This window comes from Lissotriton helveticus, chromosome 6, assembly GCF_964261635.1.
Source record: "Lissotriton helveticus chromosome 6, aLisHel1.1, whole genome shotgun sequence".
NCBI lineage: Eukaryota > Metazoa > Chordata > Amphibia > Caudata > Salamandridae > Lissotriton > Lissotriton helveticus.
The window spans coordinates 818,654,005-818,675,602 of record NC_136067.1 but is presented as its reverse complement, the minus strand read 5'-3'; the positions used below and the strand labels follow the sequence as shown (position 1 = coordinate 818,675,602).

At 46.2% G+C, this 21,598-nt stretch overlaps 1 protein-coding gene across 1 annotated transcript in view; it reads right to left on the bottom strand.

The window, feature by feature from the left end:
- CD164 (CD164 molecule) overlaps positions 1-21,598 on the bottom strand; it is a 158,894-nt gene that overhangs the window by 116,126 nt on the left and 21,170 nt on the right. The window contains exon 3 of the mRNA XM_078648404.1: positions 19,516-19,596. Coding sequence (XP_078504530.1) covers positions 19,516-19,596 — 81 coding nt within the window. The remainder of the gene's footprint in view (positions 1-19,515; positions 19,597-21,598) is intronic.

The window sequence follows — 21,598 nt, the reverse complement described above, 5'->3', positions numbered from 1 at the left end:
GTTTTCCTGTTGCTGGTCTTGCCTGGGGGGTTCTTCAGTGGAGCAAGGTTGTCACCGCAGTTGGTGATCTACTGTGCGAGATTGTGGGCTGCGTTGTTGGTGTCAGGTGTCAGCTGGTAGGTTCTGGCTCAGTGATGTGGTTAGCTGGTCTGTGGTGACTTTGCTCCAGCATCTGCGGGGGATCTGTGGCGTGCGGTGGTGGGACGTAGTCTTCGTGAAGGTGAAGTGGATGCAGCTGTGGTCGGTCCAGTGTAGTCCTGTGGAGTGGCTGAAGGAATCGTGGTTGCTGGCGGAGAAGATGGGGTCCAGCGTGTGGCTGACATAGTGGGTGGGGGTGTTCACCAGTTGCTTGAGTCCGAGGTTGGCGAGGTTGTCGAGCAGGGTGGTGGTGTTGTTGTCATTGTTGTTCTCCAGGTGGGAGTTCAGGTCCCCTAGGAGGATGTATTCTGGTGAGGTTAGTGTGTGCGGGCTGACGAAGTCGGCGATGGTTTCGCTGAATTGTGTGCGCGGCCCCAGGGGTCTTGTGGTAAATAAAAAAACTAATTATTTACGCTGTCGGAATTTCTATAATTACCCAAGAAATGGTAATACATAAAATGAGGAGCAGAGTCCGTGGTCTTCGGGTTGAAAGGGTTTTATTCCAGAACTCGAGTTAAGGGAGAGCTCCTTCACCAAGCGGGTTCAGGAGTAGTCTGCTTTACTTAGAACATAACAACACATATACATTATGAGTACAATCAAAAGAAGGAGTTCCCCCGGACTTGATTCAATCATTCATGATGTAATCATACGGAAGACATAGCATGCTTGTTCTCGTTTAAAGAATAACTTGGATTACATTTACACATAGACAAACATATTGCATTGGAGTGATTGTGGTGACAAGTTACAGAGTTACTAGTGTCTGGGGACAGAGAATCGAGGCATTGTTACAGGGTCGTTTCTGTCGGAAAAGTAAAGAGGACGAGGCATTGTGCGTTCTTTACTTCTTACACAAGGGCGGTGATGTCTCACAATGGTATATGTGTGCAGCTGGGAGGAAGGAGAATGGGCTGTGGTTAACTATTCTTCTTCATGGCTGTCTCGTGTGCTTGATCAGGTTTTCCCTTGATTGTTGACCCAACCCGTGGCTGCCCCCGCAAGCTGAGAGATCATTGACGAGCGAGAGCTGCTCGTTCTGTGACCGAGTTGGAGAGGGGGGGGTTTGGTGAGCCAACCACCTTAACTGACTCCGTTCTGGTCTAAGGGAAAATATCGAACGGGACGGAAACCTGTAAGATACACAATGGCTGGCCATTATTTTCTTTGCATGTGCCAGTACAACGAAGAGAAAAATAGGCAAGAGGGGGTATAACAGGATCCGTGCTTGAAGTAGGAAAATCGGCTTGCCTGGTCGGTGTTAGGGTGAATAGGGTGCATGATGGGACACCAGGCGGAAAAAGGAAGTTTTTAGTCAACTCCCACAGTCTGTAGATGAGGGTTCCTCCGAGTGTGGTTTTGGGGTCAGTGTGGATCTGGAAGTGTAGGTGTTCGGCAGCGGAGAGTGTGTCTTCGGCGTTGGTTGTGACGCTGATAGTGTTTCTGTAGATGATGGCGATTCCTCCTCCGGTTTGGTTGACACGGTCCTTCCAGGTGATCTTGTAGCTGTCCGGGATGGCTATGGCGATGTCGGGGGCCGAGGAGGCGTTCATCCAGGTTTCCGTGAGGAAGGCGACGTCCGGTGCTGTTGTGTCGAGGAGGTCCCAGAGTTAGACGGCGTGCTTGTGGACGGAGCGGGTGTTGAGGAGGATGCACATGAGGTGGTTGTTGTTGATATTAGGTCTGGCGGGTGGTGTGCATGTTCGGAGGCAGGTGAATTTGCAGGCTAGGCAGGTGAAGGGTCCGTGGGTGTGCTTCGGGGTGGCTTGATAGCAGGCGGGTGGTCGTCCGGTGTTGAGGGCAGCGGTGTTGTATCTCAGTCGGGGTTCCTGGCATCTGCTGGGACCAGAGGTTCTGGCGCTAGGCGCGGTCGAGGCACAGACGGGCTTGCCTTAGGCGCGCCTTCGGAGCGGCCGTTGTGCGGCCTCCATATGAGGGGCAGAGGGAGGGAGGAGCAGCTGGGAGGTGGGAACGGGGCGGCCAATGGGAGACAAAGGGGCGGGGCCGTAGGGACGCAGCGGCGGGAAAACGGCGGGAGACACGGAAGGCGAGGGAACAAAAAGAAAGTGGGCACAAGGGTAAGAAAACAGGCACAGGTGTACAGAAGGCAAAATGGACACAGATGCAAAAACAATAACAGAATAGTACTCAGCGGTGATGCAGGCGGGCTAACACGGGCGGCAGTGGCAGCGGATCACATGTTACAGGGGGCTGCGTGGCGGTGAGGAGAGCGACCTGCCTGGTGACAGGGTCAAAGGTCGCTCTCTCTAACGCTGCGTGGCCTCCATATGAGGGGCAGAGGGAGGAGCAGCTGGGAGGTGGGAGCGGGGCGGCAAATGGGAGACAAGGGGGCACAAGGGTAAGAAAACGGGCACAGGTGTACAGAAGGCAAAAAGGACACAGATGCAAAAACAAAAACAGAATAGTACTTGGCGGTGATGCAGGCGGGCTAACACGGGCGGCAGTGGCAGCGGATCACAGGTCACACAGGGGGCTGCATGGCGGTGAGGGGAGCGACCTGCCTGGTGACGGAGTCAAAGGTCGCTCCCTGGTTCACTTCACAGTTTTGCAGCCGAATAACACGTTTTATTAAGATAGAAATCCTGCAACTTTTTTTGTAACAAGGGAGCTCACTATTTACGAAGTTTCAAGAATACAAAGCCGCAGAAAACAGCATATGATCATGTGGAATTTAACTTAGGTAAAGTTACATTTATGAACTGCGTTAACCCTCCGAGATACCTTACTGAGATTGGAAGCTAGGACTGGTGAAGCTTAGGCAGAGTCAATTTAATAGGTAAGCCTTTCTTAGCCTCTGGTATGTTCCGTCATCTTTCTGTGTTCGCAGACAAATCAATTTTAGGGAGGCAGGGTTAACGAATGGTTGCACTTGTCAATGAGGACTTAAATATTTAAACACTAGTAAAAGGGTGACTGATCTAATCAACAAATATTCACTCCCTCCTATTTTTGTGAATTTTAATGAATGGATTGGTTCGACTGGCTGCTTCTGCTCACAAAGCTTTCACAATAGGTTCGTGTACACAGCCTGTGGTCACAGACTCCAATTGCAGCGGGCCACTTAGTCTTTAATCCTTCTGTCACAAAAACAAGCATCATTGAATGAAAACAGAGTCAGTAATCACAGCAAGCTTACTTCATGTGCTGTGATCGTGGAATGTGCACTCATCGCCACATCCTCTCACATTCAGCCAGACTGATTTTTTTAAAGCAATCAGCACCTTACATTCTGGGAAGTATATAGTTTCGCTGTTCCCAAGTGTCGGACTGTAAGTCACTATGCGGCAAGAGTTATTGGCTATGTCATGATTGGGTTGGAAGCCCTGTTTGTGGCCATATGCTCAGAATTTCTAGATTCCCTTCACGTTTGTCCAGACAGACATTTTTTCCATGTCCTAAGTGCAGTCGGCGGGCAGGCCCTCCCCGGTTCAAAACACTCCACCCTCAAAGTAAAGCCTCCTGTTTTTGTCCCCTTTGCTGTCCCATAAATAACAAACATTTACAATGCAATAGGTCTTGCAATGACATTATTTTGAGCTATTGACAATGTAAATGGCAATGCCTTTAAAAAAATTTAAAGGAATTGCTATTTACAATACCAAAAGCGCCATTCAACATTAAATAAAACCAAGATTATGGTTATTTGATGGCAACTGCTTGGAAAAAGCAAGAGTACAGAGGGTCAGATTATGAGGTAAAAAAAACACCCAGTAAACACTTAAATGCATGTTAAATAGTTCAACCCACCTGCACACTGTGGGTGAGGGGAGTAAAATCTGGCCCTCTGAGTTAGAAAGTAGAGGGCACCGGAAAAAAATGATCCATCGAAAATGGGGGAACCAACTAAACAGCGTAACTTGTTTTGAAGAGACAAGATTGTTTTTTCACCCCGGTGAGCCACCGACTTCAAACCGGTTTATTTTATGATATCACTCGGTTCAACTTAAGTCCCTTTACGTCTACTAGCGGCAGGAAGCTTCGGTGTAAGTGTGCTTTTTAATTAAATAAATGCAATGAGCTGGCTTTGCCCTGTATGGAATCTGTTTTCATGTACAAGTCACACAGATCTCTGTTGCTTAGCCCCCTTGAGTTACATCAAGGTAGTAAGGAATTGTCGGCCACAAACGCCAACTCTGCTGCAGCAGACACATCCACTCCTGAACTAGGTTGTTAAGATCATAACCTGTAACCCGCAGAAAACACGACATTGGGCACTTCATGTGAGCTACCGTAGAGAATAGGAACGGGTGACTTTGAAGTTACACATGTAACAAGGACATTAAGCTTTTGAACTACATTTAATGAGGATGCAAACTGCAACCTAAAGGTTACAGGCATACACTCAGCTGCTGGATCATTCAACATTAACAGATTACAGATGCACACACAACCACAGAAATGCAGGCAATTAACCACTGAGCTACCTTACAGAGACTGCAACATGTGATGTGCAGGTTTCACATGCATCAGCAGTTAACTCTCAGAGTTAACTTACTGAGATAGGAAATTATGAGCTGTGGGATATATGATATACATTTCATACACTGCAGCAAGTACAATAACCCCTTGAACGAATTAACCGAATAGTGATCCTTTGACCAGCAGGTTACACTTCCTCGATCAGGCATGTTTCCACTTCAGAGCAATCTTACTACGACTGGGAGCTGTGGCGTGTAGGCACACAAAACCCCACAAGAAGAGGTTAGAACCCGCACAATGTAGCTGATTCACACAGCAAGCACCTATTTTATTTTACAAATGAACCACTGTCTGCGTCTGTCCCCCACTGCAGGACGCTAGTGTCGTTCCTGAGGAGGTTCTGGCTCAGACTCCATCTTGTCTTGGCTCCGGTAGCCCTACCGATGAGGCTGCGCAGCAACCAGGCCAGACCTGCTGAGCACGCGGTGCACACACTAATGATACTACTGCGGAGTTACAGCAGTCGCAAGCCTAGAGACCTTCTAAGCGATCTCCCCGCCTAGAGCCCCTCAGCATGTTTAATTTCAGGTACTAATCATTTACTTTCTTCTCAAACAATTTTATTAGTCAGTCAGTGTCACATAAAAAACACAAAACAAACAGCACGTCGGCTGTAACAGATTAAATGGACTCCAGGCATCAATCGTTTAAGAGTGTAAACTGTCACGATCCTTAGACTATTAAAGCCCGGGCCCGGTACTCGGTGCCCCCTTGCAACACTTCTAGTCCTCCCTTGCAGTCTGTGGGTTTCCTCACGCTGGATTGCTGACTTGACAAACTAGCAGTTAGCAGTGAGCCCGCAGCCTCAGCTCGGCGATCAGAAAGTGCAGGGTCATGGGCGGGGGCAGGGACGCGTCGGGCTTCTTTCTGCTGGGGGTGGGCAGTGGTTTTGGCCTCAGCAGGGAGCGTGTCTGCGCAGCCTTATACCTGCCTACCAGAGCGAGCAGCGCGTGGTGCACATCTCCTGTCCAGGTGCGTGGTACACTTGCACATCGCCTGTCCGGGCGAGTGCACACCTCCCATCCCCCTTCGGAAACTAAACCTACAACAATAGATCTCGCAAGCGAGCACCGCATGCGCTGCATCGCTAGGCGAGACCTAAAAAATTGAGTCACAGCCCACCGTCTATGTGAAAGGCTCAGACAGCCGGCCACTGGTGGAGGGAGGACGGCTCGAGTTACAGTGTCTAAACCAGGCCGTAAAATGCAGATTGCAACAAACATGGTTATCTAAAGGGCGGGGGGGGGGGGGGGGGGGGGAGTATTCATCCATGTGAACCATTGCATACTATACAATGGCGTGCCATACCATATAAAATGACAGGCCATGCTATACAATAGGAGGCCACACCATACAATGACAGCCCATACTGTCCCATGCCATGCCACCGCATGCCATTCTATACAATGACATACCATACCATGCCAGGCCAAAGCATATCATGCCATGACACCATACCACACCACACTTTATCATAATATACAATGACAAGCTATATGATACCTTACATTAGCATGCCATATAGCATACAATACTATAAAAGGACCATCCATACCATAATCTACAATGACATACCATATCACCCTATACCATACATTACAATACAATGACAAGCCATACTAAACTATAGGCAATATGATACCACACCATACCCTGCTATACTATGCAATGTCAATGCCATACCATATCATACTATTCAATGACCGGCCATACCATGTAATCCCATACTTTGCCAATACTTGCTACATCAAGGTAACACTTGGAGTAGTCCCAGGCCTACTGTTCATTCCAACTGCAAAGATGGCCCTCCACAATATTCTGGAGGACGAGGGATTCACACACATCGTGTGAATGCAACAGGGAGTGGGCTTCTTGATTGAGAAAAGGCACATAGCTTGTCAGAGGCCGCAACCAGTTGCTTCCGATATGGAGAAATAGTGTGCCGAAATGGACAGGGAGAAAAAGATGAAATGAAGCTCATCGTTTCTGCCGAAAGCACAAGCAGGCGTGGGGTGGATGGCAGCAGTATCAGGAGGGAATAGTGTAACTTGTTCATGGTATTGTTCCTCCAGACCTAGGCGGGAGGGTGAGTTGTCTGCGGGCAATAGCAATGCTTTATCACATGAATGCATGATGTTTCTTTTTTGTTGGATTTCTTGTTCAATGATTCACTGAATGTTAATGCAAATATATGTAGAACAACAATATAGAGCATGCCATAGGAAACCGATAACATTTTACCATGCTTAATAATGGATGATGGCCACAGAATGAAAAAACAATATCGCATATACCTCCTTTACGCACAACAGTCAAAACAACGTATGAGCCTCAAGATCATTAACAGTTGCAGTGCAGCAGTCCCAATCTCAAATGCTCCCCCGGTCTCCAAGTCTCTTTCTATCAGCCCCTCTCCGACCCTGTAAGCCCACCCTCCTCCCTGCACCCTCTCTTGCTGCCTACATTACCCTCTCCATCCCTCCTCTCCCATTTAGCCATATTCTGTTCTGCACCCCTCTAGGGCTCCTCTCTAAGCAGGATTATCTGTCTCCAACCCCATCTTCTCCTCCACCAGACCGCCTCCTGGGACTATATGAATACAGAGTACCAACATGCCTAGAAGTCTGAAATCATGTTTGGGCAGGAATTGGACTCCCCGTTTGAAACTACTGAATTAATGTTACTATGTTGTGTTTTCGGTCTGTGTTTGGGTATGCTAACACTAAGTGTGTGTTGAGAATGGCTCCTAGGTACGACTGATTAGCACTGGTTGTAGAGGAGACTTTTTTAGGTTGATGATAAACCGTAGTTGATGTAGCAACTTTAGGGTTTTTTGAGTGTTTTGTTTGCAAAGACCCAAGTTGTTTGCTTTGATTAGCCAGTCGTCTAGCTTCGGAAGACATAAATATTCTGTCTGCCCAGACGTGCTGCCGCCACTGCTATAGATTTTGTAATTACTCTTGGTGTAGTGGTAATACCAAAGGGAAGAACTTTGAACTGATAATACTTCCCTTCAAATAGAAATATGAGGTATTTCCTGTTTGCAGGATAAATTGGTATATGGAAAAAGGCGTCTTTAGATCTAAAGCCACTATGAAGTCCTCTTTTCGTAATAACGGAAAATCTCTTGGAGTGACCATATGCAAGTGTTCCGATATGATACAATGATCTAATGGTCTGAGATCGAGAATGGGCCGCAGGGGTCAATCTTTTTTGGAGATAAGAACTATAGTGGGTATACTTCTGTTCCCTGAAATTGTTGCGAAACTGGTTCTGTTGCTCCCTTTTGTAACAGAGGCATTATCTGTTGTTGCAGAAGGATTTGATGTTGTGTAAATAGTTTGTGTTGTGTTTGCGAGGTAGATTATTTGGAGGAGTTGTTATAGGCTCCAGACAATAACATGTTGGATAAAGTCCAAGAACCATTGGTCTGTTGTGATTGGTTTCCAATTGTTGAGAAACTGTTGAAAACGACCTGACAGGCGTTAGTTATTCTGGGGAAATCGTAAAGAAGTCATTGCTCGTTACTGGAATTTGAGGAATGAGTATTGTTTTCTCTAGCAGAACCTCTATAGAAGTTTCTAGATGTACAGGTTTGTCCCTGGTGAGTGTATTGTGACCCAGAGGTTTCTGTGGTAGCTGTTTTTACACATTGTTTGCAATTGGGCCTATGAAAGAGAACCACATTACGTGTTAGTCTGTAGCGCTCCCATTGATTTTGTTACCGCAGTGTCCTTCATTTTTTCCAAAGGCTGTGTCCACTTGAGGTCCAAAAAGATGTTCTTTATCGAATGGGAGATTTAGTATGGCCTTCTGTACTCCGGGCTTAAATCCTGACACCCTTAACCATGTGTGTCTACGTAATGGGATACTGGTGTTTATATCCAGAGCAGCGGTGTCGGCTGCATCCAGTGCAGATTTACTAGAACTGTTAGTAATAAGTTAACCTCTAGTTACTATTTATTGACCCCCTTTTCTAGGCTCCTGTGGGAGGTGTTGGAGACCCTCTATTTCGTCCAAGTGGACCCTGTCAGACCCTGCTAACAAAGCCTGGCTATATGGCAAAAATTAACTGCTTGTGTTGCAACTCGTTTACCAGAGGCATCTGTGAGCTTGGACTCTTTCTGGAGATGGTGCATCTCCAGTTGTTTGGGAATTCGCTTTTTCCCTTGCGTTGGACACTACTAGGGAGTCTGAGGTTAGTTGACCTTTAATAACAAGCACTTGCAATGCAATAGGTCCCGCATTTACGTTCGTTTGAGCTATAGGCATTGTAAATGACAATGCCTTTTATTTATGTGTTGGTTTTAAAACAAATAAAGGATTTGTCATTTGTTATGTTAATAGGAATTTATCAAGCGCACGGTCACCAGAGGTTTCATTACAACACTAATAATTTAAAGGCGTGCAACTGCCTTTTTTAAAGATAAAGTGAAGAAAAATTGAAGATCTCGCTAAGGTGACCCATGTAGGCATAAACAAATCATGTGCTCTAAATAACATTGAAAGTGGCATTGGTGGGCTAAACGTTGCAGGAAAGCACATTGCAGGTAAGCACTTCTTACCTGCAGTACCAGAACGTCATTAAAGAAAATAGTGCTTACAGACGAAATAGATGTACCCATGTAACAAACAAAGTAAAAGGGCCAGTCCTGATAGGAGGTTACAAATCAAGACAGGGCGGTACTAAGGAGGGACTAACAAGCCTATTAACCAATCAGAAGCAATCATTTAGGAAGGACAATGACACAAGCCAATGAAAAATATGGGTGAAGAGTGGGGGGCTTCAAGTGCATACTGTAATACTGCAGGGCTCGCAGAGCAGCGCATGTGCTGCCCAGGCTCGACCTACAAATGGGGTTTGATGGTGCTGCTTTGTACTTTTTGTCTATGATTAATTATCTTTGCTTTGACTGGATCTTTAAAAATTTCGTCCGAATGACCTGTCATACCTTTGAGTAATGGTAAGTATTGTGCCCCTCTCTGTACATTAGACAAAGTCTCAAACATAAAATCCTCCTCTATTGCATCCCTAAATAGAGGAACCTGATGGAATGTGGCTGCATGGGCTGTTAGGTCCTGATAAGCAGAGGCATCATCAGGTGGTGATGGGCGAGTGGGACATAAGTCTGGGTCAGTGTCAGCGTGATGCTCAATATCAATCATCCCAAGAATCCCCTGGTTGTGTGTCATCTTGGATATCCTGATCCACTATTGGTTGAGGGGATACGTTACCTGCCTCACACAAATGTGGTGGGTGAGGTAGTGTAGGAGGTGTTTGTGGTATAGGTGAAGTGGCAAGGGGAATGTGCAACGTACTAGTTGAAGTATCTTTTCTTCTTTACAGGTTGAACAGGAATGCCCAATCTGTCCTCAAAACCCAACTGCTTCTTAGAAGTCTGTTTCGGTGGTTGTATCATTATTTTCTTAGTTCCAGGCTGAATTTGCAGTCTGATTCGGATCAAGCTTTTGATGAAGTTTCTTGAGAATTGGCGCTTTTGAGGAGATTTTGGAGATTTTGGTGGTGGAAGCTTTGTTTTAGACGAAGGAATATTCGGTCCCAAAATATGGCGTCTGTTTGGTGCCGAGACAGAAGATCCAAGCGTGTTCTTGATGCAAAGGAGGAGGAGGTCCCTGCTGAAGGCTGAACTTTCGGAGCCGAGCCGGAGGGAGCGGCTTCCAAGGCATGTTTTCGGTGCGCACCATGGCTTTCGGTGGAAGCGGATGGTTTGGGCTTTGGATCAGGGGTAGAAGTACTCACTGTCCGTTGTTTCTGCGCTGATTAAAGAATGGTCAAGTCATCCTCGGATTGAGACTCAGAATCATGGATGGAAAGTGATTCCTCCTGTGCAGCTAAAGCTTCTTTCTCCTCTTCTTGTCGACCGAAGATGTCCCGGACATCGTCCGCTTGTTTGCGCTGCATTTCCTGTCATCTCGCACGTCAGTCCAGAAGAGTCTTTTTGGAACAAAAGGATTTGCAGCTGTCACAGGTGTCTTCAATGCTTGGGCGAGAGGCATAAGTTACAAACAGGATGTGGTCGGTGTGAGGGTTTTTGGAGTGATACTTCGGACAGAAACTAAACGGAGTGCGTTCCATTAGCATGTCCTTTTCCAGGTGCGTTGTGAAATGGAGAAGTTCTGCACGTCCGGGCACAGCCCCTATACCGAGGGAGACCACAAAGGAAAGGGTGTGTGGGACAAAATAGTATAACGATCGAAACAATACAGTCAGAAGATATAAAAGGATCAAAAGGAGTCTCCAACCAGCGCGCAAGATACCAAATCTGAACCCATCAGCGAGAAAAACCAATCTGAAGATGGCGTGGATGACCGTACTACAAAGAGGAGTCGTCACAGACTTGTGACTTGAAGAAAACTTAGTGGAACAAAAACAATTCGAGCCCAACACTAGATGGAGAACTTATGAAAAGCATGTGTATCTACAGCACACATGCCTCGAACAACAGATGTTTCAACCTACTGAGAAAGAAGCTCTGAATACTAAGTTATCCACAAGCACAAGTCTAAGTATAACTGGTATTTGCTCTAAATCATCAATCCTTACTGGTTGATTACCACGTCCTTCACTAGAAAAAAGAAATTTAAACCGTAAGTTATGCATGAAAGGAATAACGAAGATTTTCTACTGTGCCTCTACTTTGAATGTGATAACGTCATGTGCTACACTATGCATTAGACCTTTGCTTTGATTAAACAATCAGCAGATAAGTGGCTGCTTTCCCCCCACCAAGAATCCATCATTGAGAAAAATATGGTCATTGCTGGGATCAATGGCTTCCTGTATTTGGATAATTCCACCTATGCAACCACACATGTGACCATTGAAGGAATATCCATCGGTCCAATCTGTTAGCCTACAGTGAGCTAGGGACCCAGGCCGATACTGCTGGCAGATGCACTGTAATCCTCGTACGTTGAACAAATCAGATGAATCTCATAAAAGTAGTTGCTATGCAGGAATCTCATGTGACACAAAATATGTCACAGACATCTGCTCATTTTGTGGATTTGAAGATTCAAATGGTCTGGCTACATAACTTCTTACAGTAGAACACTATTTTGATGAGAACGTCAAGATCAACTAAAGTAAGGGCAAAGATCTAATAATGACAGAGCCAAGAACCAAACAATTGTTCATTCGGAAGTCAGAGGGTAATCATTAAAAGATACAGAACTAGAATACTTTAAATTATAGTGATGGCAGAGTTGACAACTGGTATTAAAATGGCGGGATAGGACGACTACAAGATTGAAATGTCGAAACACATCACAGATGGTAGGAGATGGGTCAATTCTGCTTGGTTCAAAGGTCAGGAACACTCCCAAGACAACATTCAGACAAGAAGGCAACGCTATTGGAAACAATAAATACCAGTACCACCTGGTCTGAATGTAGTCTTGCGGGTGGGTGACATTGTGGACAATGTAAGTACCGAGTTACATTGAAGCATAACAGTCTGAATTAGTAGGCTAGCCAGAATGTTCAGTCTTAGGCAGAGTGATGAGATGTAACACACATTAGAAAAACTAGCTAGCTGATAACAGTTGTGCGACTGTGGTATAAAAATAAAATCCCCCCTGGAGGAGCTTCGCGCGCAACCAAGATGGACGCGTGAGCTTAGGGCTCCCTAGACCCTCGTAACGTCCCGTATTTATCCTGTTCCTCGTTGACGTCTTTGTGAAGGCGAACGCGAGTGAGGCGAACTTCGCTTTCAGATCCTGAATCGGACCCCGAGAACCGGAGTAACAGGGCTTCGAAGATTGGGGCCTACGTCTGCGTGAAGCCTGGCTGTGGAGTTGGCATGGTGCCCGAGCCGTAATTGAATAACATCGGCTGGCGGAGGCGGGGATGTCTGCTCCAGTGACTTTCACTTTCGATTCTGTTCCAGGAAAGACCTGTGACTGGTGAAGGGACCACCCCACTCCCGGAGTATTGCAGCCCTGTGTTACGCACAAGTGTTACTCTTCAGCACCGTGTTGCTCAGTGGGACCATCTGGCCTGCGCCCTCCAGCTTTGATCCCTTCGGCCTGAGGTGAGACGAGGACTGCCATATTTCTACATTGCCTCATCGGCCCGGATCAGACTTTCGCCCGATATGACTGGGAAACCGGAGAGTGCCACGCAGAAACTTAAGACCACTAGGCGAGGTGGCTATACACAGACTAATAGTATGGACCGCTATGCCCAAATTAAGGGTTCCCCTGGTGGATCGGGGAGGTCACAGGAGGACTTGAAAGACCCTCCGACTACGGCGGCAGAGCTGACCTTACAGGACGTAATGGCGGCGATTGAGGGGGATCAAGTCCACACTGGGACAACAAATAGCGACTCTCGACCATAAATTGTATACTGTGGCGATTGACGTCAATTTGATCCGCACGGACTTGGCGAAGACGAATGAAAAAGTCAAGTCTCTGGATCTTAAGACCTCCAGCTTGACGGGTGATGTCGCGGATCTCCAGACTGAAGTCGGGCGCTTAAGAACTGCCAGTGCCTCCCTCACCCGTCGTCTGGATGACTATGAAGGGAGAGCCAGGCGAAACAATGTTCGTATTATTGGGGTTCCGGAGAAGGACACAGAACCGTCGGTTGACCTATTTGTGGAAGATCTCATTGTTAACCACCTTGCACCTAAGGGACTGAGTAAGTTCTTTATGGTTGAACGAGCCCACAGAGTTCCGGGCGGCAGACCGAATCTGGGTACACCACCGAGGCCTATTATCTCGAGAATTTTCAATTTTCGTGATAGGGATGCTATCCTGCAGGCCTCCCGGATGAGTGGCCCCACAAAGTTCGAGAATGCTACCACCAGCTTTTACCCGGACTTCACTCAATCGGTCCAGAAGCAAAGACTTAGATTTCTAGGGGTGAAGAGGCGACTGCACAACAGGGGTCTCAAGTACGCCATGCTTTTCCCAGCCAAACTACGAATCGAACATGCAGAGCGGACTTATTTTTTCGACAATCCGAAAGTGGTATCCGACTGGTTGGACGCTCTACCGAAGCAGAGTTCACCAGAGGAGCAGTCTGGCGGGGCAGAAGGTGGACTTACGGAACAGGAATGAACTCCGGTTACATGGTACTCGGGGGTCTGTTGTTGGCCTCAAACTGTGGTTCGAAAATCCTGGCAAATGATCAATGAGACATTGGGGGGGGTTGTGGGGACATGGGTGGGGTCCTTTTACTCCTGAGTTTTTTTTTGTAGCTTAGGTAGATGTGGGGGCGACAGGCACACTGCAAGTTGGGGTGGCTTTTCAGTCTTGAGCAGGGGTGCAGGGTGGGGGGGTTTGTAACGGGATGTTGGGGGGAGCGGGTGGGGATTTTGTTGGGATGTGTGTCTGTTATTTTGCAAGGCTATGTATCCTTAGATTGTTTGATCGAAGTACCGGGTTCTGTTAGGGGTTGGATTCTTTAACTTTTTCTGGATGGGGGGGGGGGGGGGGGGGGGGGTAAAGGGCTGAAATTGATAAGTTGGAATGTGAATGGGCTCGGGGATAGGATAAAGCGTGGGGTGGTGATGCAGATGTTGAAGCGTTTCTCTCCAGATGTAGTCCTTCAAGAGACGCATTTGATTGGTAATACTTGTCATGCTCTTAACAGGAGGGGTTACCGTTTAGTCGCACACTCTGGGTTTTCCACTGGTTCCAGGGGGGGTTGGTGTCCTCAAAAATTCCCTCCCGTTTGAGATGGACTCCACAGTCATAGATGACCGGGGGCGCTATGTCGCTCTCAAGGGGAGGTGGGAGGGCCGGACTCTCTCCCTGGTTTCCGTGTATGTCCCCCCTGGCTTACAGTCCACCACCTTTGCAGACTTGGGGAGAGTTATTCTTGCTCTCCCCGAGGGGTCTCTGATAGTAGGCGGTGATTTTAATGCAGTGGTGGGGCGCAGAACTGGCTTTGTGATTTCCTTGACACTCTGGGACTGATTGACTGTTGGAGATTGTTACACCCCACTCAGATGAAATATACCTTCTTGTCGGGCGCTCACGGTAGTCTCTCTAGGATTGACTATGTATTGGTGCCGTCTGCACAGGCCCTCACCATCACTGAGGCCAGGCATTTCGCTCAGGGAATTTCAGACCACTCCCCACTGTGGCTCCAGGCGGAGTTGGGCCCAGGATCCGAGGGCCGGGTCGCCCCGATTAACCCTTGGTATCTCCGTAACCCTAAAACTCGTGTTGCCCTGATAAAAGCTCTGGACCTGTATTTTTCCGAAAATGAGGGTCTGTTTCGTCTGCCGTATCGCTTTGGGAAGCTTTTCAGACCGTCCTCAGGGGTCAGGCCCTATCGTTGATAGCAGATGTGAAAAAACGACGGGACGAGGAGGTTGTTCTGGTCGAGATGGAGATAGCAGACTTGGAGCTTGGCCTGGAGCAAGGGATCACCCGTGCTGCGACCCATGTACTAAGGCTTAAACAACTTTAATACAGGGCATTGGTCACCGACGCGGCTAAGGTCACGAGTAGGGAGCAACAGGGGCATTTGTATGATGTGGGTGATAAGGCTGGTAAATTGATTGAGTGGTTGGACAAGAAAGATAGAGCCAATCGAGTGGTGCCTGTGATCGAGCTGGCTGATGGAGCTCGGGTCTCGGATCCTAGAGAGATAGCTCGGTGTTTCGCGGAGCACTTCCGGACAGTATACTCCTCCGTGTCGGATAGACCAGAGGAGGATTCACACCTATTGTTGCGAGATATTGCTTTACCACGTCTCTGATATTGACAGGGAACATATGGACGCTGCGATAACGGCTGAGGAGGTGGCTATTGTGATCCGTTCCCTGCGTTCGGGGAAAGCGATGGGTCCCAATGGCTTGCCTATTGAGCTATATAAGCTACGGCCAGACAAGATGGCGCCCTATCTACGAGACATGTTCTTGGAATCTCGGCAATGTGGTTCTCTTCCCCGTGATCAGCGTTTAGCGACTATTATGGTGATTCACAAGGAGGGGAAACCGCGTGACCGATGTGCATCGTACCGACCTATTTCTCTTCTCAACGCTGAACCTAAGATTCTTGCGAAAGTGTTGGCTAACCGATTGATCACGGTTATAAGTGAGTTGGTACATCCGGATTAATCCGGTTTCATCCCGCACAGGAATACTGCCCTTAATCTCCGACGTGTAAACAGGGTTCTCGCGAGAGCCGCGACGTTGCGTGAGCCGGCCATCTTGGCGTCGCTGGATGCCACGATGGCTTTCGACACGGTGGAATGGCCTTACTTGTGGGCCGCTTTGGCTAAATTTGGATTTGGTCCTGGATTTATCGGTTGGGTGAGGCTCCTCTATGAGGATCCCCTCGCACAAATTGTTGTTAATGCCAGAGTTTCTGCTCCGTTTAGTCTTGAGAGGGGAACTCGTCAGGGAAGCCCTTTGTCGCCCCTCCTGTTTGCGCTGGCGCTTGAGCCCCTTGCAGCGTGGATTCGATGGGAGCCCTCTATGAAGGGCATTCGGCGGTCCTCGGAATTTGAAGATCGCATCTCGCTCTATGCGGACGATATCTTATTGTATTTAACGTCGCCCCGGAAATCATTGATGGTCTTGTGTGATGTCTTGACTTCATTTGGTAGGAATTCTGGCCTCATTATTAACTGGTCGAAATCCTATCTGTACGTCGTTTCCGGCAGCGTTCCTGATCTTCCGCAAAACTGTCCTATCCAGATTGCACAAACGGGGTTTAAATACCTCGGTATTTACATAACATTGGACCCCGTAGTTAGATATGAGCAAAATCTTCTCCCACCGCTCTCTCGCTTAAAACAAGATGTTGCGGGGTGGCGCAAGCTTCCGCTGTCTCCGCTTGGCCGTGCGGCCCTCTTCAAAATGTCGTTGCCTCGTTTTCTTTACGCTCTCCAAAACACTCTTGATGTAATTCCGGCTAGTTATTTCCGGCCATTGAAGATCTTCAGAGGAAGTTGATATGGGACGGTAGGCCTCTTATTGCGCTAGCTAAATTAACGCTCCTGTGGTACGACGGAGATATCGCTCTCCCCGATATAAAACGTTAGTATTGGGCGTCTCAACTCAGTGCCATAAACCATAGTCTGTATGGTCCAGAATTAAATCCTGCCTTTTCCATGGATAGATGGATGTTACCCGGGGGTAATTACTATAGAGCGCTGTATTCTCACTCGGTAATTAAGGATCTGTCGGGACCCACCAAGAGAGCTGTACGACTGTGGCGGGACGCGAATTGTTCCATGGGATGGAAAGATCGCTTGACTCGAGCAACCGCGCTTTTTGAATCCGATAAATTCGGTAAATTGTGGAATACCAAGGGGTTCGATAAATGGGACCTCATTGGTATTAGTAAGGTGGGAGACCTCTGGGTTAAGGGTCAAATTAAATCGTTCGAGTCATTGAAGGCAGAGTTCGAGTTAGGTGCCTCGGAGTACTACCGGTATCTCCAGGTTCGTCACGCACTGGGATCTGTTTGCCCGGAAGGGGCTACGGTCCCCGAATCGTCCCCACTTGAGGATAGGTTGCTGGACGGCCATGTGCCGGACAGCACAATCTCCCTAGTCTACAAGAAATTGATAAATGATAGATCAGGCCTCCTAACACACCTTCGTGAACAGTGGACCCGTGACGGCCTAGAGCTGGACGATGAAGACTGGCAATCAGCAATCTCCTCTCCGAAGGAGGTAGCAATCCCAGCTCGACTTTGCCTTGTTCAGCTGAAAATCCTACATAGTGTACACGTCACGGGCCCACGTTTGGTCCACATGGGCTTTTCCGAGGAGGGATTGTGTAAGCGAGGTTGTGGGCAGGTAGGGACATTGCTGCATATCATTTGGGAGTGTCGAGAGGTGGCTGCCTTCTGGGATGGAGTGCATGCTATAATGAAAGATGTTACAGGAACTGCCCTCTTGCCGGAGGCCAGGCGATGCCTACTGAATGTCTGGGAGCCCACAGATTACAATGCAGCTCAGACTCAGTGGGCGACTCTGGGGAACATGAATGCCAAACGAGACATTGCTCAATTGTGGGGGTCCCACAGGCCACCTGCAGTAGAAGGGTGGAAAGAGAACATGGACTCGTGTATGTTTAGGGAAAAAACGGTATACTTGGCCCGGGGCCGCCCCCGGAAGTGGTGTAAAATGTGGGGTCCTTGGAACAGCTACCGTGGAGATATATGTGCACCGCCGGTTGTGGACAACCCTCACCCATCACTTTCCCCCTGACCCCGTATTCTGATTATTCTATTGTATGGACATCTCCTTTACTCTTGCCCTCCCCCCCTTCCATTCCTTAACATCGCTGTTGATTTCATTGTACTGTTTTACTTTTCCTTCCCCGTCTGGAATTGGTGCTTCGTGTAAAGTAATTCTTGCTTTGCTGTATGTGTATTTTTCTAAATAAAACAAAATTTTATCCAAAAAAATAAAAAATAAAATCCCATACTGAAGTATTATCCTGGGCTACAGCAATATGCAGAGTTAAGTTGTAAGAAAACGATCACAAAAGGGAGTTAAGATATGTTCTCATTGTAAGTGGCAAAATGAAAAAGCATACAGTGCAAAATATTTTGTAGCAGATAACGTTGACAAACGGCCAGCATTGGTAATTTTAAGAAAGCCTACGTGCTAGCCCATCTTTAAACGTGTACACAAAAAATGTACATCCAACAACAGGATATCATGACGCATAAGTAAAAATCAATGAACATGCGCAATAAATTGAATTTTGACATGTTTAAGGCATCCAAACAGCACGTATTTCTGAAACAAAGCCATAAACCAGCAATTAAAAGGTTTGGCTGTCAGAAAAGTAAATATATCAAAGAACACACATGCCAGCTCTCAACCCAAACTACAGTTTATATCCTACAGTCTAATCAAAGGACTACTTGAACCACAAGAACACAAATGCAGTGCCGGATTTCGGCATTGGTGAACTGGGCAAGGGAGCTGCACTGTAGAGAGGTACACTGAACGGTCTGCTTTATGGTCATGGAAACAGCAGTGTCCCACTCACTTCGCTCCAGAGATTCAGGTTAAAGTGCTCTTCATCACTTAACATGCTGCCGGGGTGGGGGGGGGGGGGGGGGGGTGTCGAAGTCCGTTTCCTTGCCCTCCCATTTTACTCACTACAGCCACACACCAGTAACTCCCCATCCACATCCATCCAACAGCTTGACACCAGCAGGAAGTAACTAGCCCACGAGTGATACAGGTGAGCTGATGTTATCAGTCAACACATAAGTGACGCCTGCTGCCTCATTTTATCTGCCAGCATGAACACGGGAGTCAAATATCTTTGAGCCCAGGCAGTTATCAAGCAAGGACCGGCTCTGCACAAATGGGACTAAGTAACCATCTATGAAATGCCATGGGGTTGTATGGACAGTCCCTGCAAGCAATAATAAAGCAAAAAAAACACATGAAAGCTAAAAGCCCACTCGCTCAACTGCTATTTGTACACTTTCATAAAGAATTGCCAACATGAGGTCAACATCCTTTGCCAAACCTAAAAAGTTAACTCCCTGATAAGAAAAAAATGTTTTTGTTTTAAGCATATAGCTACCCTTTCAACTAGTTGAAATAATCCAATGTATTTTGAATTTTAAAAAGTTTGAATGATGAAGAGCCCTTTGCCGCAAGTATGCAAAAACAACTCAGAAGATGCCAGACAGAAATAATGCTTTATACTTAACACAGGAAGTCAGTGCCTCCCTGGTAATAGCAGGTGGTGAAATGGGACCGAGAGGTCCTGCTTGACTGTGACCATAAGATTACTCAAAGAATATGGTTACCAACAGACACTTGACCTAAAAAGGTTATACTCAGAGCAAATCGAGTGTTTGTATTAAACAGCATAAATCACTGATCTTGAAATGGTATAAATCGATACTTACCAGAGCATTGTGAAACTTCATCAATAACAGTACAGTTATTTGAAACATTCGTTTTATTTACACAGCTACTGCCGTTTGCCTCTAGGTATAAACAAAAAAGATCACTGTTGTCATTACATAATTCGGAATTCGCTTTTCATTCAACACACTTTATGTTAAATACTATCAAAGGTCGTCAACCACTTGCACTGCCAAATATTTTGCCCTTCATAGAAAATATTCAATTGAAAAAAAAACTGATCAAAGCCACCTTTTATGATTTACATTAGTCACTGCTTTCAGACCACTGCGCAACCATAAAACATTTAAAGATAAATGCTTAGACCTCCATCAACCAAGCAGAAGTGCTGAATTAATGAGCCTAAAAAACTCTGAATATTAGAATATCCCTTGCACAACATAAGCTGTGTACATTTAAAAAAAAAATTAAGTTTAATTTAGATTTTATAGCAAGTATCAATTGCGATCATAAATTAGTACATACATTCAATGTTGGATTCACTACCTCAACCATTCTGTTGGGAAATACATAACGGTTTCGAATAGACGCTCTAAATATCCATGACTTCATCTGAATTTGTCATTGAAATAACAACAAGATTAAAAGCAATCAGAAATTCCACACCAAAAAGGGTCCATGTCGTCATCAATTCATTACAATTTTTACTCCCTTGAAGGCAGGGCATATGTGGCGCAGTCTTCATCTTAAGATTGCTCTTAGCAAGGAGTGTTCAGAGGTGGCCTGGCTGTAATAACGAAAGTGGCACTCAGCTGTGGCATTTGCATTTTAGGTGAGGCTACCTCACATTACTCTAGTCCACTGTCCCACCTTGAACCTGGCGTCATTGATGCCATCTCCCAATAGGGAGAAACCCATGATTTCCTTAAAGTCACTGAGCAGGTCACAAAACCCCACATTGGTCTCAATGATCCACCAGCAACCAATAGCAAGCTATCTAATGAGTACGGTTCATCTCTTGCTGGAATTTTAATTACTGGTTATGCTAAATGTACAGTGTACAAAGTTACTGAATGCAGAAGCCTACCTAGTGTTTATTCCGCACAAGTAGCTGACAAATTATCTACAATAAGGATTATAATTATTTTTTTTGCTGCATAAAAGGATACCACAGTCTACGCATGCAGACGGAAATATTCTACATTTATGATTATTAGTGAGGATCTTATGATGCATAAAAATAATCATTGCACGCTGCAGCTCGTTTGATATTTTTGGGTTATCACATGCCTTTAGATAACTGACAAATACTATCTCTCTCTCTCAATTTCTCGCTCTCCAAACGAAAGAGTCTCACGGACATAAGAGTAAATTACTTATTTTATTCTACCACAGTGCAAAATGTTAGATGAAAGCACTGCACCATTTTCCATTTTCAAGCCTTACTTTCACCATTTTTTGATTTCACAAATGACATGTTACCGAATTTACTATTTTATCTATTAAGAAAAGTATAGCTTTCTGGATTCCTTCACAAGTTGCACACCTTTCTTCCACAAACTGCTACTAGGTAGAACAGCAACAAAAAAAATCACAAAAAAAAAATCACTAACACTAAGAAGTTATGAAAAATACTTTATTACTGTGCGTTTCTGAAAGCTGGTAACACAGAGCTTAGCAAAGCAAACCTTTTGTTGATGCCATTTTATAATACATTAAACAGATTTCCTGCCACTTCCCCCTTTTTTCTGAAACAAAAAGTATATTTATAAAGCGCTCAATTGCCCGGAGGAGTCTTGGAGCTACCATTACCCAAGGGTGTAAAAAAAGAAACAGAAGTTATACAAGGGGAGAAACCAAACATTTAAAGAGCTCTATTGGCAGAACAGCCATGTCTTTGATGCTTTCCTGAATTGAAGATGACCTTTAATTTCCTTCAGAAAAGGGGGTGGTGATGAACAGAGTGCCTGAATTAAGCAGACCACTCTTACCCAGTCCAAAGATCAGGGCTTGATCCATCACCGTTTTTTAGCTCACTGCACCATCCCAGCTCAGAACTTGGCTATATGCAAATTAGTCTGTTCCTGTCCCAGTGCATGATGGGAACATGGCAAACCAAACTAC